Below are 16,217 nucleotides of genomic sequence, written 5' to 3'. Positions count from 1 at the left end.
CAGTATGCTGCACTAAATTAAAAGCAAAACATCAATACAGTATTTTATTGTTGAATTAAACTGAAAATCCATTCAGCATTTGCTAATGGTGAATATTTAATTATTTATTACAGGATACCAACTGATATTTGGTGTTTTATATCACTTGCACTTTAGGCCTTAAGAACGGCTTCTAAACTGACAGTGACTACAGGGCAAAACAGATCAAAATGAAATTGCTAGCCGCTCAACCGTTAAAGATTTGAGACTTGCTGTCACTCTGATCTGTTCCATATATAAGTGCAATTGTTAGGGAACCACATATCACTTAAATTGGTACAGCACTCTCAATGGGTGCAACAAATATAGCCTTATACAAGACATGCCTCAAAATATGTTAATGAATGAGAAACATTACCACACACCCACATGTGGTCAAAAGGTTTTTGATGCTCCAAAAAAGCAAAATTGGTCCCGAATTCTGAATGACAGTAAATTATTGGCAGCAGTGCCAATAAGACACTGTAAAGTTTCAGGACAAGGTTGGTAGAATTTAGAAAAAATAGTATATTACTGTATTCTGTGGGGGTACAGCATTCTCACTCACGGGTGCAACAAATATAGCCTCTTACAAGGCACGCCTTAAATATGTTAATGAGCCAGAAACTTTTCCTCGCCCAAAACATTTTCCACAAAATGCACCATAATTAATATTGTAAAACACATTTACAGTATTTTACTCTGCACTCTACAGTGTTTTACTGTTGAAATTACAGAAAGGGCTTACAGTGTGCTGTAAAACAAATAGTTTACTGTACATTCTACGGTAATCTACTGTATTCAGTTTATACAGCATCATATTGTTGATTAATACAGTAAGTTACTGATAAAATTACAAAAACGGATGACAGTGTACTTTATTATTTGTTTTTTGATAGTCATATTGTGTTTTGTTAATATTACCATCGGGCCCCATTCATTCAGAAAATATGTCTACATTACTAGAAGTAGTAGTGCTTTCCTCTTCAAAAATCTTTGAAATAACTGAGATTCTCTTTAATAACTCTAGTGAATTAATGATTGATTAGACTGATAGGTATTTGAGCGTCACAAATGCTCTAATATTATGTGTTGTTTCAGCCAGTGAAAATAATAATCCCTAGGAGAAGGAACTGATTTAATGTTCTTTCCATGTACTCAACTCACTAAACTCAGAGGATGTAGAGATGATATGAGAACTGATTTGGGTTTCAAGCATTTCAAATGCAATGAACAAAGTAGTGAATTAAATGTTCAACTGAGTCTTTTGGCCAATTCGATTTGGAACCATTAGCCTGTAGCTAAGACCCTTCCTTAAAAAATAAAATAATAATACTTTGTGATGTTCATATTAGAAGCAGTGAGAAAGCCTACTGTATTTCCTGAAAGCAGGATCCCATTGTAATTGGAAAGTAAACACAAAACGCTTTGCTCGCTAGTTTGTCATAGTTAGGTTTTCAGGAAGGTAAAGTTTCAGCCATATTGAATTATTGATGACAATATTAATGAACACACTGTCATCTGCACTGTAAAAATAGAAAGTCTCATAACACCATGACTGTGTAATGAAACCATGAAAAGTAGAGCACCTAAGCTGAAATTTTTTGGAGGGTGCTTCAATGTAAATCCAATGTAAGTGCTTTAAAACAGAAATGAAGTCGTCTGAAACACCCAAAGTAGTTCTTTAACCTGAAAATTGGGGGTTTAAGAGAGTGTTGTGAAAACACTTCATTGGGTTTCAGTGCATGCATGTAAAAGTTAGCATCAAAACACAAACACCATGTTTATCATACAATCAATGGTATTGAAATGCAAACTGTTTACAGCCTAAACATTGACTGATGATAAGGGCCTATGGAAAATAGTTTTTGTGGAATTCCACCTTTATTTTTTCAATGCTTTATTTAGACAGATTAGAAACAGGAGGGGCAGTAAGATGATGCATTTTGTTGGAATTGTATCTACTCAACCACACAGCCACACTGTTAGAAATAATTTTGGGGTGAATTTATAATAATAATTTAAAATAAAACATATACTGCTAGAACCGCAAAAGCAGTAATTCCTCATTAATTATAATGTGTTATTACTCTGCCTTTTTTTAAGTCATACCCCCCTCCATCCTTGACTTTTCCTAAATACATCCATATAACACACTGTTGCTGTTAGAATCTTAATATCACAAACAGAACTGGAGTTATAACCAGTTTAAGGAGGGAATGTCATTTTTTTAAATGGTTTTCCCACATTCCCCCTCCTTCTCCAAACAGTAGAGCCTGCTCCACTCCTTCTTCCCACAGTTGAAAGTGCAGTGCTCATCTGATAATCACCCCGATAATTGCCACGAAACTGAACCTAAACTATACCGAAACGAATTTCACACATATGACACCAGATTAAATAAATTAAGTCAAGTATGATGGGGTGAGTTAATGAACGAGGGGAAGCGAACAATGCATAATTATGTATTCATCAATTGTGAATGAAGAACAAGGCAGGCCATTCTATTGCATTGATCCAGTCTAATTAAAATCTTTAAATGATTTGTACCCTATATCAGTCCACCAAACCAAAGCAGTCTTATCAGTCTACTCTGGCCTACTTGGAGTAGGTTACACAATGAGAGTGTGCGTAATTGTACATGCTGAACGGCTTTCAATATCTGTCAGAGAATGTGGTGATGGGGCTTGTGGAACCTTACATTGGAAATGTCACCATGGACAATTTCTTAACTTCACTGTCATTGGTGAACAATTTGCTTGCAAAGAAAACAAGTCTGGCCGGCACGATGAACAACGTGAGACAGGAGCTCCCTCCCTCTGTGCAAAATAAGGCACCTGCACAGCAGTTGTACTCCACAATGGTGATGAAGAATGACAAGACAATGGGAACACAAAAAGAAACCCGGAGACTATTACGTGCTACAAGCAAGCAAACGTATGTCAAAGTGGGTCAAGCAAGTGAAAGTTACGAAAACTGTTAGGACAAGGAATAATGGCTAAATAAAACCTAGCTGACACCATGTAAGCATGAGCTGACAATAATGGACAATTTTTGACTGCTGTTATATCGACACTTATATTCATTGTAATGCCATTATTACTTTTGTGCCGAGTTTGACTATTTATCAAGGCACTTGGCGCTGGTAATGATGTTTAGGCTACTGATGTTTTCATCATTTGACCGCGCCTCATTTGATCGTTGGTCTTGGTGATTGGGGTATTACTATAATTTTTTGTCATTATAAAAATATGCTGTTACCGTGTTCCAACACATATGTTTTCTGTTTTATAGTTGTAACAAAGGCACTCCACGAATAAAATTGATTGAACACTTGAATTTTGGCACATTTGTTTTGTTTTTACATATAGTCTACAGTAACATAAACTAATGTGTTATTTTAAATTAAATAAAAATCGTATTCTAATGTTGCCCAAGGCCTTCATAAACACAACCAAATTATATATTTTTTGCGATAGCATTTGAAATATATCAATTACACTGTTAGAATGTTGCAGTCAGCAGGAATGCTGATTAGCTTGAAGAGGGGTCCATCAAGGCCCAGCGGTTCTAGTGTTAAAAAAAATGAATGTAAGTCATGCAGAGCCCATGGTCTGGTGGTAACGCACCCGGCTTAGACCCATCACCCCTCTCCCCACCAAAGACATGGGTTAAATTCCCCTCTCCAACCCTTCTATCTGTTTCTCCCACCTATCTGTATCCCCTCTGTTAAAATAACCCCCAAAATATACAGTATTGTAAAAAACGTATGCAAGTCGTTTCAGTGATTTGTTAATTTCATTTTACCAAAATAATCTACTAATAAATCCAATGTAATATGTTGCTCAAAATATATTTTATAAGGATAACCAAAGAGAGAGAAAATCGAGTGATTAAATGATTCATTGGAAGTCTTTCATTTTTATCACCTTGCATTTCATATCTTCCCATATGACTCTGCTTTTAGAGGATTGTGTGTAATTAATTTTAAGACTTTTTGATTCTTTCACACAATGCTGTATACATGTTTAAAGAAAGAAAAGTATATTTCTATATTAGTATTAAGCTTGTTGTGCCATTAGGTGTAATGGATCATGATTAATGTTAATGAATACCATGCTCTTATAGTGCAGTCCAAGACATAGTGAGAAATTTTTAACATGTCTATCTAATATTTATCTAAAATATCTCCCTTGGATGTTGATCTTGATCCAGATCCATCTATTGATTTTGGATGTTGACATGTTGATCTTGAATGAGGGCTACTTTGCTAGATACCACACATAGCTAATTCACTGCATCCCAGGCTACGTGTGCCATTTTAAAATTGATGTAGTTCTGTCCTTGAGCTGTTCTTGTCTATTAATATTCTGTATTATGTCATGTTTCATGTTTTGTGTGGACCCCAGGAAGAGCAGCTCCCACCTTCGCAACAGCTACTGGGGATCCTAATAAAATACCAAATACCAGGCAAAACAAACACTCAAACTCCCACACCCCCTCTCTCACACTTCTCCCAGCCCTCTCACCTTTGACGGTGATCTGTGCAGTGGTCTCGATCATACCAAGCGACGATATCGCCACGCAGGTGTAGTTGGCAGACTGGCGAATGTTGGTGACCTCCAAAACATTCCTCCCAATGGGCATCTCTTCTTCCTTAGTCAGCTCTACCACCCCCATCATCCACTTGACGTAGGGCATGGGTGCTCCCACCGCCACGCACGTCAGGTTCACGCTGCCACCCGGCATCACCTCGTGGTTGTTGGGAGGGATGGAGAACCGGGGTGGCACACGCCTCACTGCAGGGGGAGAGCATAGGGGTGTGAGAGGCAGAAGAAGTGGAGGTATGATGGGAGACACTGCATGGGTGGCTGGGTTAGCTCAATACCTCAATGGTCAGGCCTGGCTGTTGCTGCAGGGTATACCGCTGTTCTCTGGGACAATAGAGGCCTATGGCAACTCTGCTATAGTTAGTTAGGGTGGGACCACATGTTATGTATCTATTACTCAACAGTGAAAAAGGACTTTCCTCCCCTTTCATGTTACATTTTCAAAAAAATGCCTAAGGTGGCCTATAAGGCTGGATTTCTCACGAGTGCCTTTGGATTTCCTTCTTTGGTATGTGGATTAAGACACACCTGGAGCGTATTACTGCTGTTAGTCTATAGCCTCCCTACCATATTCAGAGTAAGCTAGCTATCTAACACTCGTTTTGTGTCTAAGTGTGAGTGAATAGAAGAGGTTTCTTCTCCCTTGTTATCTACCATACACCATTAGAAATCCCCTTAAGTGCTGGGAAGTACTGCTCATTACGTCTGAATTAATGCTGCAATGCTACTCACTTTGCATGCATTAAATATACATAGCTCAATGGCATGGCAGCAAAAGTGCTCACACACACCCCTTGACTAGGAAGGCTGAGAATGGTCACAAAACGTGTTCCACTGTAGTATAATTTAAGTTTAGAGTCTGAATATTCTGGCCGTGAGGGGCGTAGATTGTGTCTTACAGGGTTTTGACCATGTTTCTTCTTGGTCTAACTAAATAGAAGGGGAGGGGAGATCTACGTGCCGTGTGAGTCAAACAGGGAGAGACGCAGAGGTTTATGACAGATCTGACCTTGTCCCCAGGCTCAAATTTCACATAAAGCCTGGTAACAGTGGCACTGTTTGGAATTTAGGTTGTGTGGATTTACTGAGTGACATGCTAATCAATTCAAATTCTGAGCGAAACACAACTTTGAGGCGTGGCTCTAAATTGAGGCGGGAGAGGGTTGTCACTAGTTAACACAGCCATAAAGTCATAAACCCTGCCAATTTTGGCAATTCATCTTCTTATAATCTGATTTTAAACCTAATTCTAACATTCACCCTAACCTTAATCACACTGCTAACCGTATGCCTTACGCTAACCTTAAATTAACTTGACTTTGTGGCTGTGGAAGCTAGTGGAGACCTGCCGCAGTATCTGTGCGCTAGAGATGTTGCCGATGACTATGACATGTCTCCCCTCTAACGCCCAGGAAGCTCAGATTCAAACTCCCATTAGACCGCTATGCAAGCGTTATAATGTCAAAGTACGTTCGCTACGTTTCGCTGAGCAACTATCTTCATTTACTCCCGTTACGGACGGTATGTACTTCCAAAAAAGGTATCAATAGAAATGTACAAGCAACCAAAATAAATTGCTATTCGACACCTCCAATGTATAATTTTTGCCTGGCAGAGACGTCAGTCAGTTCAACGTCTACTCCACGTTAGTTCAATGTCATTTCATTGAAATTATGTGGAAACAACGTAGACTCAACCAGTGTACCAAGTGAGATAGATGTATTGAGCTGTTGTAGACTTCCTGACAAACAGGTCGGAAACACAGCAGGGTATAGCTAATGTTGTATAATTTGAGAGCGGTACTACTTTGAAAAAATAAACTGAAAGAGGATGTATGCGCACATAATGTCTTCATTTGGCTCACTCAAGCACAGCAGTAAGTTAATTAGCTCCAACCAAGTGAGGAATCACTGTGATAAATGAATGTGTATTTGCATGGGCTCAGTCAGTCAGTGAGGAGAGGTGATAGATAGTCATGTTGGCTGTTGTTTCTGCAAAGACAAGGGCTGCATTGTCTGTCTGCTGGGACCGGAGGGAAAGAGAGAACCATCATTTACATTTTAGCAGACACTCTTATCCAGAGCATTTAGGGTTACCTGCCTTGCTCAAGGGCACAGAGAGTGTTCACCTAGCCAGCTCGGGGAATCAAACCAGCAACCTTTGGGTTACTGGCCCAACGCTCTTAACCGCTAGGCTACCTGCACGCTCTGTGATACAGATGGCTGGCATTAACATCGGTTGCCACGGAGACGGACATCGCCTGAGCACGTGACATGGCCAACAGAGGGAAAAACAGAGGGAGGGAAGGAGGAGAGGAGGGTAAGAGACAGAGAGAGAGAGGGAGGGCGAGAGAGAGAGCGAGAGTGGTGAGACGAGGGGAGGGGGCTGGCTGTTCGAGGCTGGGTATAGGCCACAGTTATGTGCCATTCCGTGATTCCAGTTTAGGGTGATCTCAGGTCAAAAACTAAGAAAGAGGAAAGTTTTTAAAAGTCGTAGTTGCCAAACTTTTAGATATATCAGGGTACCACTACTGCCAATCTGATACTATATGACTGTATTTCTGTGACTATAACCTCACAGAGCGGAGGTTGCAAATCGTTGTGCAGGTGAGGCATAGCAAGCAGCAAAAACCAGGCCTTGACGTTTCAATTCCCAGTTGATCTCCCAACACACACAGATGGTCTGCAGGATCTCACATTAAGCCACCCGCAAAATGATCCCCTTTCCGACAACGCTGAGACTCTTAGTCATCAGTAAGATAACTAACGTTCCCATTTTTCTCTCTTTGCCCAGGAAAAATGCTCGCTGAGAAAGAGGTTGCGTCCCAAATGGCACCCTATGGGTTCTGGTCAAAAGTAATACACCATGTAGGGAATAGGGTGCCATTTGGGATGGAGCAGGATTTCATTTGGGATGCAAGGGGAGAACTCTGTAGCAGACCTCTGTTTTGTGCTTGAAGATAAAATAGAGGCAACATTATTCACATCACAACTCTTAAAATACTGTGTTTATCATCATGACTAAGAAATCACCTGCTTATTTCTTTACCACAGCAAAACGATGCAGGCAGAGTAGTAATGTAGTACTTACAGTATTCTAGGGCCCACCGGCCCTGCCTGGCTGACCAGCAGTTACATCGAAATACTGTAAATATCTCCAAACTGGTTTTGAAGCAAGCATGGCACCAAAATAGTTTTTTCTTCTGCTTCTAATACAAACATCTCCGTTTTTATGTGACTTGAATGGTGTATGGGGTGTGAGGTGAGGTTGCTACCCTCTCCTCCCTTCTCTCTCTTCCTCCATCCTTTCACCCCCCCCCCCCCCCCCCCCCCCCCTGCAGTACTGTAGTCTACAGGAGGGCAACAAGAACTGAGGGACTTCAAGATACCCATAATGAACCACAGTTGGGGGTTATCTAACAAAATCACATTTTCATTTAGCCTGTGTCCTGAACATGGGCATTTGCAATCTTTCTCTACTGCAGTGTTCACCTTACCTTACCTAAGCAGAGACTTATATTTTGCATTTCTTTTGCATGTTTTGTGTATTGTATGCATACTGTATGTGTTCCATGTGTACCATCTCTGTATGCACTAACCCTTACAAAAGTCTGCGTGTGATTCATTCAAGTCAAGTAAATGCTGAGATTTTGAGATGTATATATCTGTTCCTCTGTAATCAAATTGAGGCCAATGGTCTACTAACTCTGAGCTTTTCAGAGGGAATTAACCAATGTGTTAGATTGGAGTCTGTGAGCTGTCAACGTGACATGCTGGACAGCGCAATGCAGGGCAGGAGGAATCATAACAAACCAACGTTAGTCACCGTGTACATTATTAGAAGGATGAGGAGGTTGGATGTTACCCATGGATATGGAAAATGGTCACAGCGTGACATGATGGTTGTTGTTGATTGGCTGACTGAGTGAGGTTATAACAAGGGGTTATCTGAGTTATTATTGGCTATGGAGGACAAATGTTAAAGGTTAAAGATCACCAGGAAGTGGTGGAGGAGGGAGAACTCGTCATCGTCGTAGAAGCGAGTGATACTGTGGGGTATAGTCACTGGTTTCAAGTGAACAGTTTTAGTATCAGAGGAAGTAGTATCAGCAGTAGCAACATGAGAAGCTGGCAGTTATAATGCAGACACACACTTATCTTCATTGGCATGCCACAGAGAAAGAGGGGGAAGAGAAAGGATTTGGGATTGGAAAAAGAAAAGGTAGGGATTTGGAGCTGAGGGGGGTAGGGGTGGAGGGGAGGGGGTGGAAGCACAATCGTGGTTGCACACAGATTTTAGGCACACAAATATTGTCTAGCAAGGCATGCAGCAGCCCAGGCACAAGGTAAGCAAAGCATCAAGCAAATTACTAGCTAGCTACAGTGCAGCTCTGGTCATGATGAGGCTGTGGAAAATCTCCCTGGTCTTTGTGATAGAATCTGTGCTTGAAATTCAGTATTCGACTAAGGGACCTTACAGATAATTGTATGTGTGGGGTACAGAGATTGGGTAGTCATTCAAAAATCAAGTTAACCACTATTATTGCACTCAGACTGAGTCCATGCATATTATCATGTGATTTGCTAAAGGCCCAGTGCTGTCAGAATTCTGTTTTGCCTGTGTTTTCTACCATATTGTAACACGGCTGATGAAACTAACACTGTAAAAGTGTGAAAACATTTCCTGATAGTTGCTGGTTGAAAATACAAGCAGGACCTTCTAATCAGCAGGTTTGCATGGGCGGGAGTTTCGACTTTCCCATGGGGACATCTCCGTGAGGTATATTGGTTAATAGACCAATAACAAAGAGAGTTCAAAACCTCTCTGCCAATAACAGCTAGTTTTCAGTTTTCCCCTCACCACTCAGATGACTCCCAGACAGTCCTAGCAAAATACATTTTTTTTGCTAAAAAGCTATTTTTGCCCATTTTAATGGAAATCTATTATATTAAGGTACTTAATTGTTATCAATAAATTATTTGATATTGATACAAAATGACTGCAACATTTTCCCTCCTGAACTTATTAAGGCTTGCCATGACAAATGGGCTGAATACTTTTTGACTCAAGACATTTCTAAATACAAAATTCCACTTTGACATTATTGGGTATTATTTGTAGGTCAGTGACACAAAATCTCAATATAATCCATGTTATATTCAGGCTGTCACACAACAGAATGTGGAAACAGTAAAGGGGTGTGAATACTTTCTGAAGGCAATGTAAGTTAATATTTCTCACATTTCTCACAGAGAGGAAAGGAATCAGTTAACTATCTTAAACGTAGTCCGTTTTTTTAGAGAAAAGACATGAGACTGTCTGGGATTAATGGGAGGTTAATTGTCAGAGGGCACAGACCTCCATTTTAGAAAGTGCCTTGCTGATGTGTGAGTTGGCTGGAAGTTTGGGTAGCTGAGACGGTTTTTATCCGTCTCTCCCACAGAGAGACACCTTCTCAGCTCAGCAATTTAACCCTAGAGGCGCCAACATATTTTTGCTTAAAAGTGACAAATTGGTAATGATTGCAAAGTACCACTTTAATAAACCTTTTGTTACACAAGTAAATGGTTGAAATTCCCCAAAATAAGCATATATTTATTAAACAGGTAGAACACTGCCACTGCCACACACCCCAGGGGCCAAATCTGGGGTGGCTCCATATCTACAATACCATTCAAAAGTTTGGACACACCTACTAGTTCAAGGGATTTTCTTTATTTTTACTATTTTCTACATTGTAGAATAATACTGGAGACATCAAAACAATAAAATAACTAATATGGAATCATGTAGTAACCAAAAAAATGTTTTAAAAAATCTAAATATACTTTACATTTGAGATTCTTCAAAAAATTTGATTCTTTTAATGAATTTATCCTCTGCAGCAGAGGTAACTCTGGGTCTTCCTTTCCTGTGGCGGTCCTCATGAGAGCCAGTTTCATCATAGCGCTGGATGGTTTATTGACTGACCTTCATGTCTTAAAGTAATGATGGACTGTCATTTCTCTTTGCTTATTTGAGCTGTCCTTGCCATAATATGGACTTGGTCTTTTACCAAATAAGGCTATTTCTGTATACCACCCCTACCTTGTCACAACACAACTGATTGGCTTAAACACATTAAGAAGGAAATAACTTCCACAATTAAAACACAACAGGAGGGTTAAGACATGAAGGTCAGTCAATACGGAAAAGTTCAAGAACTTTGAACGTTTTTTCAAGTGTAGTCGAAAAAATCATCAAGCGCTATGATGAAACTGGCTCTCATGAGGACCGCCACAGGAAAGGAAGACCCAGAGTTACCTCTGCCACAGAAGATAAGTTCATTAGAGTTAACTGCACCTCAAATTGCAGCCCAAATAAATGCTTTACAGAGTTCAAGTATCAGACATCTCAAAATCAACTGTTCAGAGGAGACTGCGTGAATCAGGCCTTCGTGGTCGAATTGCTGCAAAGAAACCATTACTAAAGGACACCAACAATAAGAAGAGAGTTGCTTGGGCCAAGAAACACAAGCAGTGGAAATCTCTCTTTTGGTCTGAAGAGTCCAAATTTGAGATTTATGGTTCCAACCGCCAGGACTTTGTGAGATGCAGAGTAGGTGAACTGCATGTGTGGTTCCCACCGTGAAGTATGGAAGAGAAGGTGTGATGGTGTGAGGGTGCTTTGCTGGTTACACTGTCTCAGTTTATTTTTTATTTTTATCAAGGCACACTAGATCGGCATGGCTAACACAGCATTCTGCAGCGATACGCCACGCCATCCCATCTGGTTTGCGCTTAGTGGGACTATCAGTTGTTTTTCAATAGGACAATGACCCAACACATCTCCAGGCTGTGTAACGGCTATTTGACGAAGAAGGAGAGTGATGGAGTGCTGCAACAGATGACATGGCCTCCCCAATCACCCAACCTCAACCCAATTGAGATGGTTTGGGATGAGAAAAGCAGCCAACAAGTGCTCAGCATATGTTGGAACTCCTTCAAGACTGTTGGAAAAGCATTCCAGGTGAAGCTGGTTGAGAGAATGCAAAGAGGTTGCAAAGCTGTCCTCAAGGCAAAGGGTGACTACTGTGATGACCCTCCCACTCTGTCTGCCGTATTCTGTCTCTTTGCTCTTGTTTTGCTTAATAGGATGCCAGTGGGCGGAGCCGGGAGCGTCGTTAGTGAAATGGGACACACCTGGGCTCGGGTGTGTCCCAGGATGAATATACCTCTTCCCCATTCATTGGGGAGACTCTCTCCATGCAGACACAAATTTTGGTTGTGGCATTTTTGTGGCTGTTTTGGGTTGTTTGCGTTGGCACCTTTCAACACCCCTCATTATCACATTCATGCACGCAAACACTCACTTACACTACTGATTACTTACACTACTGACTACACACACCGTTGTTAATTATATTTAGTTTACTTTAGTTAATAAATATAATTTGTTATTCCTTATCTCCACGTTGTCTCCCTTTTTGTTACGAACTTTGAGCCGGTTCGTGACACTACCTTGAACAATCTAAAATCTAAATATATTTGGATTTGTTTAACACTTTTTTGGTTACTACATGATTCCATATGTATTATTTCATAGTTTTCATGTCTTCACTATTATTCTACAATGTAGAAAATAGTAAAAATAAAGAAAAACCCTTGAATGAGTAAGTTTGTCCAAACCTTTGACTAGTACTGTACCTCTGTGCCAAATTGTGTGCACTATTGAATCAAAACGTTCAGCTTCGCACCACTAGTAAAAGAAAGATTGTATTTCATTCCTCCATTAAAAACAGAGAAAACATGGTAAATTGTTTGCTTGACAAAGTCCTACATTTGTGAAGGATGAAAAAAAAAGTTTAGAAATTATTACATTTTTGACTCCTTTGTCTCAGAATCGACCCCTGTTGTTTGGGGTTACGCTTGAAAAGATGGAATGGAAAAAACTACTGAAAAACACACTGGGTCTTTAAACAGATTTGTTTGTTTTATTCTCATCCTCTTCTCCGCAGTCTCTCCCTCTCTGTTCACTGCTCTCATTGTTCTATGAACTAAATCTGGAATCCTGCACTGAATGTTGAATCGAAAATAAACAATCAAAGCTGCTTTAGCCTGATTAAATATTGAAAACTCAAAAGGCTTTTCACTGTTAACCAGGATAACACAACATCTTCTACTAAATAGGATAATCGTTCCAGGGTGGTGGGAAAAAGGCACTGAAATTTGAACTTGTATGTAAATAGTACTGATCTCTTAAGCTTCATGCAACATTCCTATATCTGTTCCCTGAACCCAGACGTAAAATACCTAAAAGACAATGAGAAACCACTGTTGCTGAAGAACAATGATAATGCATTGCATCAGAGAAATCTCAGTGAAGAAAATACGCTTCTCATTTTCATAAACCATGGGAATAACCAAGGCTGCAATTCATTCTAATGGTAGCTTATTGTTACTCCCAAGATGACAAAGACATCTAGATCCAACTACTATTCATGATTAATTGATCACAATACCTCTGTTTTCTCTAAGATTGTATGGTGGAGAGCTATGCTACCAGCTGATGTTGATATACTGTGTGAGAGTCGAGTCAAGGTAAGGTAAGATGAGAGTTGTGCAGTCAGCTAGACTGGGACCATGGCGAGTCCATGTGGCAACACAGATGCGAGGGCTCAGGCTCACAATGAAATGACACCCTAGTCCCTATATAGTGCCACACTTTTGACCAGAGCCCTTGAGGCGCTGACCAAAAGTATTGCATTTTATAAGGAATAGGGTGCCAATTGGACACAGCCATGGTTGGACGGACACAGTGTGAACATAGAGGATGATGGGATGGAATAGACACGCCCTAGGTGATGTGAGGATCACCTAAGGAAGTGGGCAAGGATGATACATAACAGACTGAAGCTGACAGGGAAGACCCATCCATGCCAGACATATTCAAAGACCTATAACGATGTAGATGGTGGAGGGTTTAGGGTGGAGGCAAGCAGCATAGCAGTGGTAGAGAGGGTAGCAGTAGAGATAGGGTAGGAGATGCACAGTGGAGGTTCAGTTTGGTAGAGGCAGGAAGGTTCCTGGGAGGCCCATCAGGCCGGGACGGGCCCGTGGCACCCAGCGTGATGCTGGGGGCGCTGCCAGGCTCCAGCTCACCGGGCCTTGGCATACCGTGGGGTATCAAAGGAGGAGCAGGAAGGTAAAGAGTGAAAAAAACCAACCTTCTCGTTGATCTGAGAGGATTTGGTGAGGTTTGGATTGTTTTATGGATGGCGAAGTGCGATGATGATGGGGGAGTAAAGAGAAAAGAGAAAAACCAACAAGAGAGAAAAAGGTAGAGGAGGAAGAAGACAAGGAAAAACAGAGAGAGTAAAACAGGAACATTTTCCACTTATCCATAATAGAGAGAGTGAGGAAAACACTATGGAGACAAAGGCCAGTGCACTGATGGCCACACGCCAAAAACACACACATAGCAACATCTCATACAGTACAGACATAAATATAAACACACACATAGCAACCAATCATACAGTACAGACATAAATATAAACATACACCCCCCCCCCCCCCCCCCCACACACACACCTACTCCTCTCTGTTCCTGACTACTCTCATGTTCTCTAAGCCCTTCCCTTCAGACCCATCGGCTGCTGCCTGTGTATTAAGATGCCATTAGACAGTCAGAGAATCTACGTCCCAAATGGCACCCTATTTCCTATACAGTGGGGAGAACAAGTATTTGATACACTGCCGATTTTGCAGGTTTTCCTACTTACAAAGCATGTAGAGGTCTGTAATTTTTATCATAGGTACACTTCAACTGTGAGAGACGGAATCTAAAACAAAAATCCAGAAAATCACATTGTATGATTTTTAAGTAAATAATTTGCATTTTATTGCATGACATAAGTATTTGATACATCAGAAAAGCAGAACTTAATATTTGGTACAGAAACCTTTGTGTGCAATTACAGAGATCATACGTTTCCTGTAGTTCTTGACCAGGTTTGCACACACTGCAGCAGGGATTTTGGCCCACTCCTCCATACAGACCTTCTCCAGATCCTTCAGGTTTCGGGGCTGTCGCTGGGCAATACGGACTTTCAGCTCCCTCCAAAGATTTTCTATTGGGTTCAGGTCTGGAGACTGGCTAGGCCACTCCAGGACCTTGAGATGCTTCTTACGGAGCCACTCCTTAGTTGCCCTGGCTGTGTGTTTCGGGTCGTTGTCATGCTGGAAGAACCAGCCACGACCCATCTTCAATGCTCTTACTGAGGGAAGGAGGTTGTTGGCCAAGATCTCGCGATACATGGCCCCATCCATCCTCCCCTCAATACGGTGCAGTCGTCCTGTCCCCTTTGCAGAAAAGCATCCCCAAAGAATGATGTTTCCACCTCCATGCTTCACGGTTGGGATGGTGTTCTTGGGGTTGTACTCATCCTTCTTCTTCCTCCAAACACGGCGAGTGGAGTTTAGACCAAAAAGCTCTATTTTTGTCTCATCAGACCACATGACCTTCTCCCATTCCTCCTCTGGATCATCCAGATGGTCATTGGCAAACTTCAGACGGGCCTGGACATGCGCTGGCTTGAGCAGGGGGATCTTGCGTGCGCTGCAGGATTTTAATCCATGACGGCATGGTGTGTTACTAATGGTTTTCTTTGAGACTGTGGTCCCAGCTCTCTTCAGGTCATTGACCAGGTCCTGCCGTGTAGTTCTGGGCTGATCCCTCACCTTCCTCATGATCATTGATGCCCCACGAGGTGAGATCTTGCATGGAGAGATCTTGCATGGATGATTGACCGTCATCTTGAACTTCTTCCATTTTCTAATAATTGCGCCAACAGTTGTTGCCTTCTCACCAAGCTGCTTGCCTATTGTCCTGTAGCCCATCCCAGCCTTGTGCAGGTCTACAATTGTATCCCTGATGTCCTTACACAGCTCTCTGGTCTTGGCCATTGTGGAGAGGTTGGAGTCTGTTTGATTGAGTGTGTGGACAGGTGTCTTTTATACAGGTAACGAGTTCAAACAGGTGCAGTTAATACAGGTAATGAGTGAAGAACAGGAGGGCTTCTTAAAGAAAAACTAACAGGTCTGTGAGAGCCGGAATTCTTACTGGTTGGTAGGTGATCAAATACTTATGTCATGCAATAAAATGCAAATTAATTACTTAAAAATCATACAATGTGATTTTCTGGATTTTTGTTTTAGATTCCGTCTCCCACAGTTGAAGTGTACCTATGATAAAAATTACAGACCTCTACATGCTTTGTAAGTAGGAAAACTTGCAAAATCGGCAGTGTATCAAATACTTGTTCTCCCCACTGTATATCGCACCCCTATGGGCCCTGGTCAAAAGTAGTGCACTATAAAAGGAATAGGGTGCCATTTGGGTCGCAACCAGTCTCCCTGGCTGACAAGCGGACTTCATTATGCACACAAAGCAGATACTGTTCTGCTGTTAGCTAAGGCAGCCACATTTATTCTGTCCATTGACACCTTCTTAGCAGAGCCACTGAGGATAGCAGAGACAGAGAGGCTGGATGTGAATACAAACATCAAACATGGCCGTCACTGGCTCTGGACTAGTCATACACTCAGA

At 41.3% G+C, this 16,217-nt stretch overlaps 1 protein-coding gene across 18 annotated transcripts in view; it reads right to left on the bottom strand.

Moving 5' to 3' along the window:
- Positions 1-16,217, bottom strand: part of LOC139578647 (receptor-type tyrosine-protein phosphatase F-like) — a 432,132-nt gene that overhangs the window by 111,373 nt on the left and 304,542 nt on the right. For all 18 annotated transcript variants that reach the window (XM_071406531.1, XM_071406533.1, XM_071406534.1 and 15 more), the window contains one exon: positions 4,548-4,817. In XM_071406531.1, the coding sequence (XP_071262632.1) occupies positions 4,548-4,817 (270 nt within the window). The remainder of the gene's footprint in view (positions 1-4,547; positions 4,818-16,217) is intronic.

The sequence above is a fragment of the Salvelinus alpinus genome, chromosome 6 (genome assembly GCF_045679555.1).
Source record: "Salvelinus alpinus chromosome 6, SLU_Salpinus.1, whole genome shotgun sequence".
Classification (NCBI taxonomy): Eukaryota; Metazoa; Chordata; class Actinopteri; order Salmoniformes; family Salmonidae; genus Salvelinus; species Salvelinus alpinus.
This window is presented reverse-complemented; position numbering and strand designations above follow the sequence as displayed.